Source organism: Panulirus ornatus, chromosome 72 (genome assembly GCF_036320965.1).
Source record: "Panulirus ornatus isolate Po-2019 chromosome 72, ASM3632096v1, whole genome shotgun sequence".
Classification (NCBI taxonomy): domain Eukaryota; kingdom Metazoa; phylum Arthropoda; class Malacostraca; order Decapoda; family Palinuridae; genus Panulirus; species Panulirus ornatus.
Genome location: NC_092295.1, coordinates 843,682 through 859,268, shown reverse-complemented (window position 1 = coordinate 859,268; position 15,587 = coordinate 843,682). Strand labels below are relative to the sequence as shown.

At 36.2% G+C, this 15,587-nt stretch overlaps 1 protein-coding gene across 2 annotated transcripts in view; it reads right to left on the bottom strand.

Moving 5' to 3' along the window:
- LOC139748046 (uncharacterized) overlaps nucleotides 1-15,587 on the bottom strand; it is a 538,085-nt gene that overhangs the window by 216,347 nt on the left and 306,151 nt on the right. For both annotated transcript variants that reach the window (XM_071660616.1, XM_071660617.1), the window contains exons 18-23: nucleotides 12,310-12,423; nucleotides 11,923-12,036; nucleotides 11,631-11,744; nucleotides 5,864-5,977; nucleotides 5,529-5,642; nucleotides 2,093-2,206 (exon numbers count right to left, since the gene is read on the bottom strand). In XM_071660616.1, coding sequence (XP_071516717.1) covers nucleotides 2,093-2,206; nucleotides 5,529-5,642; nucleotides 5,864-5,977; nucleotides 11,631-11,744; nucleotides 11,923-12,036; nucleotides 12,310-12,423 — 684 coding nt within the window. The remainder of the gene's footprint in view (nucleotides 1-2,092; nucleotides 2,207-5,528; nucleotides 5,643-5,863; nucleotides 5,978-11,630; nucleotides 11,745-11,922; nucleotides 12,037-12,309; nucleotides 12,424-15,587) is intronic.

Below are 15,587 nucleotides of genomic sequence, written 5' to 3'. Positions count from 1 at the left end.
CACTAAAAAATCTTTGTAGGTTGTAGACAGTAATCCCACACGAAAATACTACCTTAACAACTTGGGAGATTTACACAGAGCCTGGAACCATCTTACACCCTTATCAAAACTAAGCTACCAAGTTAGTCTTAATATCTTCCTATAGGTACCATAACTCAAACTTCTTTTTCTCATATCCTACCTTAATACTCTTTTTTGTCACCTTTGTTTTTCACTTCAAAACTTCAAAAGAAAATCTTATGTTAACAATCACAGCAATTATTAAAGCCTTGTTCTTTCATACAATATTGAAAGGTAGTGTAATGAAATAAGTTACAGTTTCACTATGATGCTTAGGGTAGCAGTAATCACATTTAAGCATGATCACAGAATATAAGTAACCAAAAATGAATATTTCCTTAAGAATGAATATCAAATTGATCCCATCCATTCTAATACTAATTACTATATATTTTTCTGTTTATCTACATTGAGAATATCACTTCCTATTCAAACTTGAATCCTTGTCCTCAAATTTATAAAAACCTTTGATGTTCTCTTCCTCAAAGGATACTACAACTGCCTATCTTAATATAACAATCAAATCCTTTCCCTTTTACAAGGAATATATCAAATTTATATATTCCTAAACCTTTCATAGGAATCAATTTTGAAGAACTGGAATCCCAAGCTCCATGTGACAAAAAAAATCAAATACAACTAATTCCCTGGGCTAGCAATTCTCAACCCTTCATACAGGATGAACTTATTGGAAATTTCCAATGTGCAACTACTGTGTCATCAGTAATTCTTTTTCCAATTTCCTGGAAAGGATCAAGTATTAATTCTCTTTCCAATTTCCTGGGAAAGATCAAGTACATACAGCCATAAATTCACTCATACACATTGTTAGCCCAAGCACAGTGTTTTGATGTGAGTAGTAATATTCCATATCTATAATGCCTCTTACTTTCTTTACTTTGCACACTAAAATTCTTTTTAAATAAGATAAAAATCTTTATTCACTCCACTTTTATAAATTTCTCTGGCATCCTCACTTGAAGCATCTCTAGCCCTGTCAAATTTTCTCAACATCTATCCATTTCTTCCGTGATCTTCCACATCTCCTTCCACCTCACCTAAACCTAAATGGTACATCTTCTTGACCAATCTATTATCTGCCCTTTCTCAATTTCTTCAAACCTCATATTCTTTTCAAATCTAAAATCCTCACTCTTTTTATCCCCTTAACTACAATCATACTACCATACACCTCTTATCTTTATCTATCTTGACAGACAAATTTAAATCTAACATACATATATCAGTGTTAGCTAGCACTTAATTTTCCCCCAGAAACGAATGCTCTCAACACACATCCAAATTTTCCCTCTTGCAAGACTTACTCTCAGTGTCTATTTTCTTATGCTAATCTTAAACTTTAATTGCCAATTTCTAAACTCATCAATAGATTCGATTTCTTATACATGGAATCTGATATCATTTCAACATCTATTATTTTCCAAAACTAATGTCTTACTTTTACTCGCATGCAACTTCAATATTCTCGTACAACCTGCATCATCAAAGTGGAACAACATTCTATTCATCTTGTGCAATTCAGAGTTCTGAATGCAGACCATGCTGTGCAATGATCTGCAAACAGCAACTCTGGCAACTTTCATTATTCTACCATGAATGATGCTATACTGATATCACCAGACCTCACTTTCTCATGATGTCCAATCCATAAAAATCATTAAATGGCCACAGTGACATGACACAACCTTGATATACCCATTCATCTATCTACCCAATAACTTCCACACATCTTTATGTTGTGAAAGCTCCTAACAGCATTCAAAAGTCTTCCATGCATACCATAAAGAGTAAAAGCTTTCCTTAGAATTTTCCTTTCCATTTCAAATCTCTGCTAAATTCATAAAATCCATAATTCTCTTCTAAAACTTTCTCCACTCACTGTTTACTTACAAAAACTTGGACTACACATACTTTTCCTTTTCCTAAGCCAAGATGTTCTTCACCCAAAAGTTAGCAAGACCTTCAAAGATCATTCTCAATAGTGTTGCAAGCAAAAGAAAAAACTTCTTACCCACTGGGCACTGGAACTCATCAGTGTAGTCAGGACAATCATAGCGTCCATCACAACGTCTTTCTTGCGATATACAAGTCCCATCTCTACAAGTCCATTGCAAACGATCACATGCTACATGAAAATATGATTCATGCATGATGTCAAAATTAAATGGCAATATGTTGTTAGAAATGGATTACTAAGTCAAATCCAAAAAATGTTATATCTAGTATTATCCTTTATCTTGAGGAGTGGAACACATGCAACAATCCTTCTACATATCATGCCAATCATAAAACTGCATTCTCGTTAGTTTATAAGCTATCTTCCACAATATTTAGCCCTATACCCTTCAAATGTTCATAAAAATTACTTTTCAACAGTTGCTTAACTCATCTACATGACATGTACATGTAAAAATTCTAGTTTTACCATGAATACATCAAAGAATTCTAGTTTTACAGTTAGTAAGGTAACAACATCCAAAGTATGAAGGGACACACAATGTATCATTGACAATGACCAGCTATATAAGTAACAGGAAATAGGAACTATACTCATAAACAATCAGTAGATAGTTCAACAAGTTTGATCGAACAGGAATCTATATTTCCACCATCAAGTAACTTCTGGCTAACTATATTCAAGAAAATCATTTCCTAAGGGATTCTAGCCATTACTCATATGCTTTACAGTATGGAGCCCCAAGTTATACTTATATCGGTTGCCTCTTCCTTCCCTCATTTAAATTCAAAGGCCCACTATAACTATATAGAGGAGCCTGTAACAAGGAACTGTAATTAGCATCAGAAAAAAATCTTCAAGTTATAGTTACCCATAAAGAACAATGCCTTATCCTGTGGGGAACCCGATCATACTTGTACAAACTGCCTTTTCCTGCCATCACTTAAACTGTGGGACTCTTAATCAGTATGTAGAGATGCCTAATGTCAAGGCAACTAAAAAAGCAATGGAAAGAATCCTAGTATTTCTGTTACCCATACAACATGATGGGAGAAGATACAATCCTGGCATGTACCCCTCAACAATTCATGGCTACTAAATTGGTAATCTTTAGGGCACTAATATGGTGATGATTTGGCTATGTTAAGACTGGTGCACATTCTTTGTGTATCTGTTATCCACTGGGAGTTGAAGAAAAGACAAAGATGTAGGAGTCAGCAAAAATCAACAAACATGTAATTCTAATTACCTATTCATGCTGTATGGAGAGGGAGTTTTATATTGAAAGGGTCCTATTTCTTGAACATTCTCTACCATGATACTACTTCTTAAATTCCCAGATGCCGTCTGCGTTAACCATGTCCTCAGTCATTCTGTTCCATTCATCTATCAATCATACTGTAAAAGTATTTCTTCCCATCTATTTTAACAGGTTTTAGGCTCAGTTTCATGAAATATCCTCTGGTTGCACTATCTCTACATCTCTCCATAAACTGTTCTCTATCCACATCATGTCTTTAGTATTTAAGCTTCTCCCTTCACACATGACTAAAATTAAAGCCTCCAGCCTTTCCCTATAACTTTGCTCTCTTAACTCTTGTACCAGCTTTGTGTCCCTCATCTAGAAAATCTTTATTAACTCTTTGTGCTTCTTTAGATGCAGTGATCAAACTTGAGAGGCATATTCTAGTTTTGGCCTCATGTAGGTTATGAACAGCTAGCTATATATTTCCTTATCCTTATACGTACTTGAGGGCTTTAATAAAAGTTGCCAGAAGGCAAGGCTACAATGTGTTACATGTTAGTGCTTACAAAGACATTCTGGTAATCATCCTTTTATCTTTCATATTATCATCACAACTAATTGTAATATGAAGCTTTTACAAAGGAACCAGCATCTTTCACATACCTTCCCAACCTAAACACCTCAAATCTACCAAATCATCAAACATGCTCAACAATCCTTCAAAAATACTCACTCCATTTCTTCTTTACCTTATTGCCTGTTACCACTACCCATTGCCCCCTTCAGTGATGGTCCAGCTTGCTCTCTAGTTTTTCTCACATATTAACCTCCTCCCAAAGTGTTTTCTTGATCTCCCTGAAGTTTGCCAATACTTGCTCACCCTAAATCTCATTTGTCCTCTTTTTTGGCCCTTGCACCTTCCTCTGGATTTCCTTCTGCTTTTAGCTTAATCATCATCCAATCAGTCACACTCATTCCTTGCAAGAACTGGCCATTTACCTTAGTTTTCTGTTTCCTTACAACTTAACTTGGTCATCCCGTTCACATCTCTCCATCTCCCATCTTTCATGTACTACACACTTCTCTTGCACATCAGCACTGATTCCCTAAATACCTCTCGTTCCTCTCCCACTCCTTAGTTACATTTCCTCTCAACTTTTGTTGCTCTACACTAAGCCTGTCCTAGTGTATCTTCACTCAAGCCTCTTTTCCAATTTTGCTCACTTTCACCACCCTCTTCTGACTTGTCTCCTTTGCTCTTTTTAACACAGATCCTAATACAACCTCACCCCTACCTACTTCAGGTAATGATCAGACATCCCTTCACCTGCCCTTTTCGATCAGACATCCCTTTACCTGCCCTTTTCAACATATTCACATTCAAGAGTATCTCATTTGCATGACTATCAATAAGCACATAATCCAAAAATGACCCCTTTCCATCTTTCCAACTCATCTATGTATACTTATGTATGTCCCTCTTTCTTAATCGGGTATTCCCAGCCATAATTCCTTTTAGCAAACAACCCTACAAGCTGTTGATCTTATCCATTCACATCACTGTTTACCCCCCCCCCCCCCCTCCTGTTCTGTTTTCAACTGCTACATAACCCACTTTCACATCCAAATCATGTCACAAATATGCGACATCTTGCATAAAAAATGTTGACACACTAACACAGCTCCACCTAAATCAATTGCTTCTTGTCCTCAGTCCTCTCATTAGCACTAATAATCACCCACCTCTCATATTCCAATTTTATTTTAGCCCACATTAATCTGGGGCTTACTTCCTTACACTCCTTCACAAATTCCCACAACTATTAGTGTTATAGCCCCTCCTGAGCTCTTACTCTCATAGCAAACTCTGATTTTTATCAACATCCCCAAACCATTTTCTCCCTTACCATTAAGCCATTTCACTCAGAGCTAAAACAATCTTGTATGAAGATTATCTCATACAATGTCCTATTGTCATTAATATTCCATATCATCAACCCATACCTGTATATACTTTGTTGTTTAGTGCCATGTCAGACAGATAATGTATAATAAATGGGGTTAGTATACTTACAGAAAGCCAGAAAATATCATGAACCTAAGAGTGTGTTAGCTCTCCCTAAAAGACAGTTTTTACACTGAAATTTCCAAAACCAAACAACAGATAAGTAAAAGCAATCTAACACACAGAAATCCATTCTTCAAATAAACAATACTATGGGGTTAAAAGCATCTAAAACTTACATGGTGGGCAGTTCTCCTCATCAGAGCGATCAAAGCACTGAGGATATCCATCACATCGAGCTTCTAATGGGAGACATGTCCCATCTAAACAAGTCCACTCGTCAGGCCCACAAGCTATATAACAATATAATCTAAAGACATCATGCCATGGTTAATCATTATACTAATGAGCACAAGTAATATTAGTTAGTACTTTAAATGTTACTTAAAATGAGCACACCACCCTCCAACAGCTGTCTACAATAGCTCATATTTCACACAACCTATAGTAATGGAAACTTTCAAGGATGTTTTGTGCAAGTACAAAAATATGTTGCAAACTTAAGAAAACTTACCTGGTCGACAGATTTCTTCATCTGAATAGTCGGGGCAATCATAGCGGCCATCACACACAACATACTGTGGCACACATGATCCATCTCTACAAGACCATTGCCCAGAACCACAAGCTACATAGAAGCATCCGTAAGTGCATGAAGTTAGTATCAAAGATTTCATCATGTACAGCCTTTCACAGATTACTGTTAGTGTATTAGTCTAAGCATGAAAAGAAGGTTTTAGGGAAACTGGGGCAAAGAACATTAAACTCATTGAAATGAATTCCATTGTTATCTTTAAATATGCTACAAACTTGGAAAGTTTCCACCTATTTTTGTTGTGCAATTCATAGTAATGATCTTAAGAGAAAAGAGAAGTGGTACCTCATAGTCTATCAGCCTATAATTGTGACAAGAATAGGTTGCTGATAAGGAAACATCCAACTTTTACCAAAAACAGATAAGGGATATTACCTTTAACTTCACTTCAATTTACATGAGGTTGATTAAATGTAAATATCCTTTCACTTAATTCACCTATATTCTTAACTTATATCCACTGTGCTGAACCCTTAAACTGCTTCCAATGTCATATGATGATCCTGCAGAGGTGGTTTCCTACTGGCACCTGACAAACTAACTTTTTCTAACTTGACTTAGATATTCAGCTGAATCATCACACCATTAGTAGCTTATAATGGTATCTTCTATTACCATGAAAGCACTGGAAAACAGATGGCTCTCTTTAGTACCTGTACAACCACCAATACGGATGCAAGGGCATTGACTGAATGTCAGGCATACAAGGAGACCTCCAAAGAAATGATGTGTTTCAGTTGAAGGAGAGAGTGAAGAAGAGTAAGATATGAAATGAGGTGTGTGTGTTCAACAATCAGTGATTTTAGCTGGTTTACATGAGGAGATGGTGCAACCCCAACCTTCAGGCATGGCTTCTACTCACATGAAGGAAATTATGAAACAAATGCACCTAATTTTCTCTTTATTTCATCCTAGGGTTATGGAGGACTTTGGTAACAGATAACTGCTAAAGAGCAGGAATATTCCCAAAGAAAAAAATATCAAAATCTTTCCAATACGTGCAAACCACTCATCATCCTTACACTTATCCTTTGTGTAAATGGCGAAATATTTCTAGATATGTTCATGTTATTCATTGTCAATGCTATGCTTGTGTATGAAATGAAAAAAAGCATGAAATCAAAAGAAACAAACAAACCTTCAATATCATCCCATGCTTGAAAGCAAATCTTCCTCTCTACTTTGATTTCTAGTGTGAAAGGCATAATATTTCTCAATAAATTCAAGTTTATCCATGGATATTGGGGGGAAAGAACACTAACCTCATATTCTCTGTATGACATAGAAGGTAACTTTAAGGGTAGCAGCAGGGAGCCTAAACCCCTATCCTCCTCGTATTTCTATTTGAAAGGAGGGAACAAAGAAAGGAGCCACTGAGGAATGCAAATCCTTTTCAAGGGCTGAGGCTGTTACCATATAAGGATATTCTTCATCTATTCATGGCACTAACCTACTTCATGGGAAACTGTGTACTAGTATTTGTGTTATTTATCATTAATACTGTATCTGAGTATGTAGAGAGAATACAGCATCAAGAAATAGTTCAATGGTATGAAATAACCATCATCTTCACATCATTCTATCTTACAGTCAGGTGTGTCATCCACACCCCTAACCACTCCTAACTCAGCAGTGGATCAGATCAAAATAAAAGCAATATAATTTCTGAAAAATTTTGATTACTTTTGAATGGTAATCTATCATATTACAATGGAATTTTTTTTTTTTAATTTTATTTTTCTATCTTGGCTGGCTAGTCTGCTGCACAGCCTGCAAAGTGCCACTACACTACCAAAGATTTTTATGGCAATGTTTTAAATTTCCAGCCGATGCACAATTCCCTCTCTCATCCATCAGGAATCTTATCCATATCAGTCATTAGCAACTTAGCAACACAGCTGGAGAAAACATGGCTCATTAGAGTTACCCATAAATCATCAAAAAGAGTGTAATAGCATCACCAGGGTGAGGAGCCAGACTTAAATATTTTCTGTTGTATTAGTTCCTATATTCTGATGAAATTAAGGTTATTATTCTATCTATTTGAGTATATAATGTTCTGTCTATGAATGATCTGCAAAAATATAAGTATCAATATCAATCTTTTTTTGGCAATCTTGCTCACTGTCTTCCACATTTACAGAGTAACATCAGAAACAAAGAAATGGCCTCATTTGTACAAATGCATTCTGAAACTGTCAAGTTTACCACAGCTCTTATCCACATCAAGCCTGCTCATCTTTCCATGGTTTCCCCAGCTGCTTCACTTGCCCTGGTTCAGCTCACTGACAGCATGTTACCCTTGTATACCACATTGCTCCAATTCCCTCTATCCAATACACACTTTACACCCTCCTGCATTTTCAGGACCATGCACAAAAAAATCTGTTTTCATTCCATCTTTCCATTGCCAATGCCTTTCACCCTGTCAACTCCACTTCTCTTACATAAATCTCACAGTCAACCTTGCCTCACTCATTTTCCCCATATGTTCAAACCATTTCAGAACATCCAATTTAGCACTTATCATTTTCCTTATTGTTACACCTCTCATTTGCCCATTATTTGTCAGTCAATCAACTCTCCTCACATCACTTACTGTCCTCAATCATTTCCAATACATTAACCCTCTTCTGTACATTCTCATTTATAGCCCATATTTCATTTCAATACAACACTATCATGGCTTCTTTATTTTCCAAAACGCCCATCTTTGCCCTACCCCAGATGGTGATCCTTCTTTCCAGATATTCTTCAAGGGTGTGCTGAAATGGTTTGGACACATGGAAAGAATGAGTGCAGAGCAGTTGGTAATGAGGATATACATATATATCAAAGGTGGAGGAGACATGGTGAAGGGGAGACCAAATTGGAGATGGAAGGATGTAAAAGATTTTGTGTTTGGCCTAAATATGCAGGAGGGTGAAAGGCGTGCATGGGACTGAGTGAACTAGAGTGATGTATACAGGGGGTGACATGATGTCACTGGACTGAACCATGGCTTATGAAGCAGCTGAGGAAACATGGAAAGGTCTATGGGACCTGACTGTGGATAGGGGGTTGTGGTTTTGGTGCATTACACATGACAATTAGAGAATGGATGTGAGTGAATGTGGCCTTTCTCAATCTGTTCCTGGTATTACCTCCCTAGCATGGAAAATGGTAAACAAGTATAGAGAAAAAAAGGTATGGGATGTATTAAATCATGGATGGAAATAAAACAATAAAGTGTGAAATTTGTGTATAAGTATGTAGAAAGAAACCACGACAGTACCCATAATCATCATAAACTTACAAAAATAAAAAGCATCCATGCTGCCAGCCAGGGCACTACCCTGTCAACTTATTACCCTCCTACACTAAAATGGGGGAATATATACTACATTCTTTCGTCTGTTTCCTTGCACTACTTTGCTAATGCGGGAGACAGTGACCAAGTATAATGAATAAAATAAATACATTACTTTATGGGTATTTTCTTAAATAACAAATGCTGTAGGTAATCTGTAAAGGACATTTATATTCACATTGGGTGAGTGTCATTTCAGACATGCTGCTGTTTAAGGGTTAAGCTCATAAGGATGAACAAGGGTATGAATATCTCTGTTTAAGGGTTGAGCAAAGGCTTCAACACTAATAAACATGACTGTTAATTCTTTTTCACTAGATACACTAAGGTGAACAATAATATGGTATTTCAATGCCTCCATTTACACCTCTAACTTCATGATCAGAATCATTCCTCTAATATCCTAATACCACAAGTCCTGAACAATTCATTGACTGTGTTTATCTATCTCTTTAACTATCTACTGAAACAAATTCAATATTCAATAATCAATCTAGTCTGACATTAAAAGAACAAACTAGCCTGATTATCTTACTCTTAAATGCTTTCCCAACAAATGACTAATACACATTATTTTTCATTCAATAGTTGCTCCAGCTATCAAAGCATATTTCTTAAGGTGTGCTACATTAAATCTATCAAACTATATACACAAAAATATTTGTCTTTACTGAAGATTTCATTCGTCAGCCAACTATTGTGCTCTTTACAAATACTAGTTGTTCTTTCATAAAATATGCATTTGAGGAATGAAATTAAGATAAAACTTTCCAATGCCATAAATCACCTACTTATTACACTTATTTTCATCAGCATAACTGAACAAATGGCAATCACTGAAACTTGCTTATCGTGGCACAACAGAATTAAATCAACATGTTAATATGTATATTTTGGATTATAAGAATACAGCAAGGTTGCTCCATAGCACAAAACATGGACCAATTGAGAACTACTTCATTTGTTTCTAGGTTGCTCAATCTTTGTTATATGAGGATATTTCATCAGAAATAGTTTTTTGCTTTACTATTTCAATATTCAGGGTGTAATCTGGTGTTTGGGTGACCAATTTGGTAAGAGCACGAAGGTGAAATAATTGTCTTTTTTTGAACTGATCATATATCTTTTCCAGTTCTATATCAAGCATTGTACTACCAGCTAATTCAAACACAACTTACATGTGGCATGCAATGTGCTTTTCTTGTACTTTTCGACATGTCCAGGTTTTGCCATATCCCATCTCCTTCAGCTATTTTCTCTTGTATTTATTGAAATTGTTCATACAATAGGTAAGAACATTCTGAAGATTACTGTGCAGAAAAATTCACCAAAAATAGAGTCTACTGCATCATTAGATTGCTTAACATGTTGAATGTTTCCAGATGAAGGTGGAGAGGAGCTACGTGAAAATTCCATTTCTTTCAATTATCATGTCATATTTTTTCTAAATATGTTAATGACTATCAATTCATCCATAAAGGAAGAATGTTCTGAAAAGAACTGTGTAAAAAAACATACATGAAAAATACATTCTATTGAACCATTTCATCACTTACGAGTTAAGTGTTTTGAAATGAAGATGATACATAATGGATGGGAGGCAGCAAGAATTCCACCTATTTCCTCCCTATAATTTTCTTAATATGCAGATAAACATCAATTTGCACCTTAAATAAGAATCTACAGAAGAAAACTGTGTGGAATAAATATATGACAAATGCAATTTAATGTATCATTCATCATTTACGAGCTGAACGTTTTGAGCCAATATTAACTGCAAGGGTATGTGTGAGACATGACACTTCCAACTATAACACGTTTTTCATAATCATCTTTTTTAATTTGCAAACAATCTATGGTCTTTCTTGACTGAATGTACATGCTCTATATAAGTTTAAGATTTCTGACCTTTTTCCAGTGGCTAAGGAATCTTTATCAGCAACATCTGGTACATCATTAGGGACTTTATGTCTCTAACCCTGTATTTACAATGAAAACCACTGAACTAAAATTCACACAATTTCCCAGTCCTTATTCTGCAAAGCATCATGACAGATGCTGTGTATGATATGCTTGGACAATTTACATAAATTGTAAACTTCACAAGTCATGCAATGCTTCAGACTGCTAATAAAACACCTACCACAAAGCTAAACAACAATTTTCTAGCTTTGTCTCTAATTTGGAAAATTTCACAAAATATGGTATAATAACATTCAGTTCATATGTATGCAGACAACTCTAAAGTCTCTTTAAAGTCTTAATGTAATTAAAAAACTAATAATCAAAAGCAAAGAAGTTTTCAGACTTATAGTTAAGAAAGTGACTTTAACATACCTTCAGTACACTGATCCTCATCAGTGTAGTCTGGACAGTCATAGCGTCCATCGCATCGTCTTTGCTGTGGAATGCAAAACCCATCTCCACATGTCCATTCCTCAGAACTGCATCCTGCAACAGTAATGTAAGGCATATCATTAATACTTTTATGACTGTGATAAAAAATATAGTGCTAGTGCTGTTATAATCAAATCTACATTCAACATGGTTACTATGCAGTTATGATGAAAATTTTACAACCAGTTAAAAAGAAAATATCATTTAGTGAGCACAGAATATAGTCACTAACCTTTAAAGCAATTCTCTTCATCAGTACGATCAAGACAATGAGGCACTCCATCACAACGAGCTTCTTCTGGGATACATGATCCATCTGAACAAGTCCACTCACCAAATCCACATCCTAAATGAATCACATTTATTTCATTTAACACTGACTCCAATTCTAACTACCTTTATATTAATCAAATCATTAACTTTCACAAACATCTGGAAAAGGAAAGTCTTCTCATCAAACATCTGGAAAAAATTAAGTGTCCAGAGATTATCAATTAGTTCTACTCAAGGGTTCAGTTGTCTGTTCCTGATGCTACTTCACTAAGAGAGAACACAGTAAAGAGGAATAAGAAATAATAAAAAATCAATATGCATATAAATACTATTATCACAGACTTACTTTCTGGACATCCTTCCTCATCAGAAGCATAGGGGCATTGAACTAAGCCATCGCAACGATATTGTTCTGCTATACAAGTGCCATCTCTGCAAGTCCACTCACCAGAACCACAGACTAGTGAAGGAAAAAGATATAAAATTCTTGGTTAGTGAAAAATAAAACATCACTGAACATGCAAAACCATTCTAACTTATCTAAGACATAAACTGAGAATCAGAATAGTGATGCCATACAAACCAACAGCCCACAGTATGAGAATCAAGACAACCTAAGTATAAATGTACCATGCTTACAGTGCTGTATGTTAAAATGAATTAGAGTGTAGCTAGGAAGTTCCAGGCAGAGGAAATGAGAAATATATTGTAAGAAGAATGATGATAAGGGTATATAAATATCCTCAAGAGTAAACTGGTGACTGAATGTGCAGCATGAAGAGGAAACACCTAACATATAATCTACTGACCTGCTAGAGGATGTGAGAATACCAATTAATTTTTATCATGTGGAAGGGAGTTTAGGAAATGGAAATAATCTCATGTCATTTCTTTAGCGAGTCTATTATTTTGGTATATATAACAGCAAAAAAGATTTTTTTTTCATACTACTTGCTATTTCCCGCATTAGTGAGGTAGCATTAAGAACAGAGGACTGAGCCTTTGAGAGGACATCCTCACTTGGCCCCCTTCTCTGTTCCTTCTTTTGGAAAATGAAACATGAGAGGGGAGGATTTCTAGCCCCCGCTCCCTTCCCTTTTAGTCCCCTTCTAAGACACGCAGGGAATACGTGGGAAATATTCTTTCTCCCCTATCCCCATTTATATATATGGGGCTGGAAATCCTCCCCCCCCCAGTTTTTTTTTTACTTTTCCAAAAGAAGGAACAGAGAAGGGGGGGCCAAGTGAGAATTTTCCCTCTCTGGCTCAGTCCTCTGTTCTTAACGCTACCTCACTAACACGGAACACGTTGGGGGTAGCATGAACTTTAATCTACTGCTGATCCGATGTTGTGACAAATATGTCAATGGAAAGACACACTGACCTCAAGTGCTTTTACATGTGTCTCAATCCATTTCAGAGCTGTGGTAGATTAAAGTTCATGCTACCCCCACTGAGATGAGGTTAGGGTGAACATTAAAACACTAAAGATCTAGTGTGTGTGTCTTTTAACCCCCACTTGGCTGAGGCAAGCCAGGTGCCATACCCAGGGTTCAATCCCGACCCATGGTATATATACATTTGTCTGTCCATCGATATGAAAATGAATAAATATGAATAAATATAAATAAATATACTTCCCACATGTTCCCCATGAGTTGTAGAAGGTGACTAAGGAGGTGGGAGCAGGGGGCTGGAAACACCCCTCCTAGTATTCAAATTTCTAAAAAGGGAAACAGAAGGAGTCAAGCGAGGAGTGCTCATCCTCCTCAAAGGCTCATATTGGGGTGACTGAATGTGTGTGAATGTAACCAATATGAGAAGAAAGGAGAGAGAGGTAACAGTAGTAGGAGAAAAGAAACCTGGATGTTCTGGCTCTCAGTGAAATAAAGCTCAAAGGTAAAGGAGAAGAGTGGTTTGGGAAAGTCTTGGGAGTAAAGTCAGGGGTTGGTGAGATGACAAGGGCAAAGGAAGGAGTAGCAATACTCCTGAAGCAGGAGTTGTGGGAGTATGTAAGAAAGTAAATTGATGAGAATAAAACTGAAAGTGGATGGAGCGAGATTGGTGATTACTGGTGCCTATGCACCTGGTCATGAGAAGAAAGATCTTGAGAAGCAAATGTTTTGGGAGCAGTTGAGTGAGTGTATTAGCAGCTTTGATGCATGAGACTGGGTCATAGTGATGGGTGATTTAAATGTGAAGGTGAGTAATGTGGCAGTTGATGGTATAATTGGTGTATATGGCGAGTTCAGTGTTGTAAATGGAAATGGTGAAGAGCTTGTGGATTTGTGCTGAAAAAAGACTGGTGATTGGAAATACCTGGTTTAAAAAGAGATACATATATTTATATCATGCTTAGTAAGTTTTCAGCATCGGCAAAGTAACATAAAGAAACAGATGAAGAATGGCCCAACCACTCATAAAACATATATATACATAAACGCCCATACATGGACAAATACATACATATACACTTCAACATATACATACATATACATACAGACATATACAGATATACACATGTACATATTCATACTTGCTGCCTTCATCCATTCCCGTCACCACCCCACTACACAGGAAATAAAATGCACAATTACAGGTACAGCTTACTAAGAGTGGCCTCTAACATCTCTAGGATAGTTCTGCAATCTTTCCCAACCCATTTTTCTCAAATAAATGCATTACAAAAATTTTCTTATTACATGATTCACTAAACTGTTGGAATTATGGTAATATACAAATAAGCAGTTTGTTTTAATTCACTTTACCCTCTATGTCCTATGGAAACTTATGCCTTGGGTCATGGAAAGTGGTTTGAAGAAGAGTGAAGAGGTGGTGAAAGCCTTGCATCATATGAAACGTGGCAAGGTGGCTAGAGTTGACAGTAATGTAGATGAATTTCCTTAGAAAGGGAATTACTGTTTTCTTGATTAGATTTTAGGATTTTCAATGTATGTATGGATCACGATGAGATGCCACAGAAAGGCATGAGGGACAAAGGTGAGTGTTCAAAATACAGAGGTGTAAGTTTGTTCAGCGCAACTGGTAAATTGTAAGGGAGATTGGTAACTAAGAGGGGGATGGCATGTGCAGAGCAAAAGATTAGAAATTAACAATATGCTTTCAAGAGTGGTACAGGATCTGTGGATTATGAGTATGCTGCAAGGAATGTGTGAAAAATATTTAAGACAAGAATCTGTATGGGGCTTTTATGGACCTGGAGAAAGCATGTGATAGGGTTGATAAAGATGCCCTTTTTTAATAATGTGTTCACTTATCAAAAAGAAAAATTAATGATTAACCTCACAAAGTGTTATATAATTCATGATAAAAATTTTTGATTTACAATGTCACAGATATAAGTGATTTGTACTGCAAGGATGACCAGAACAAGCCAAGACCATACCTGGAGTCAATTATCATTGCACTCATAAGTATCAAGATTCTTAGTTCTTATTTTCATGAAACACTAGAATCCCTTCATTCACCTATGTAATTTTGTCATCACTACGGAACAGATACTACACACTGGACTATATACGCTTACACTACATACAACTTCCAATAGTTCTGTTCTGGGACCATTACTCTTCTTGAGCTATTCAAATGACTTGCCTTTGGGTAT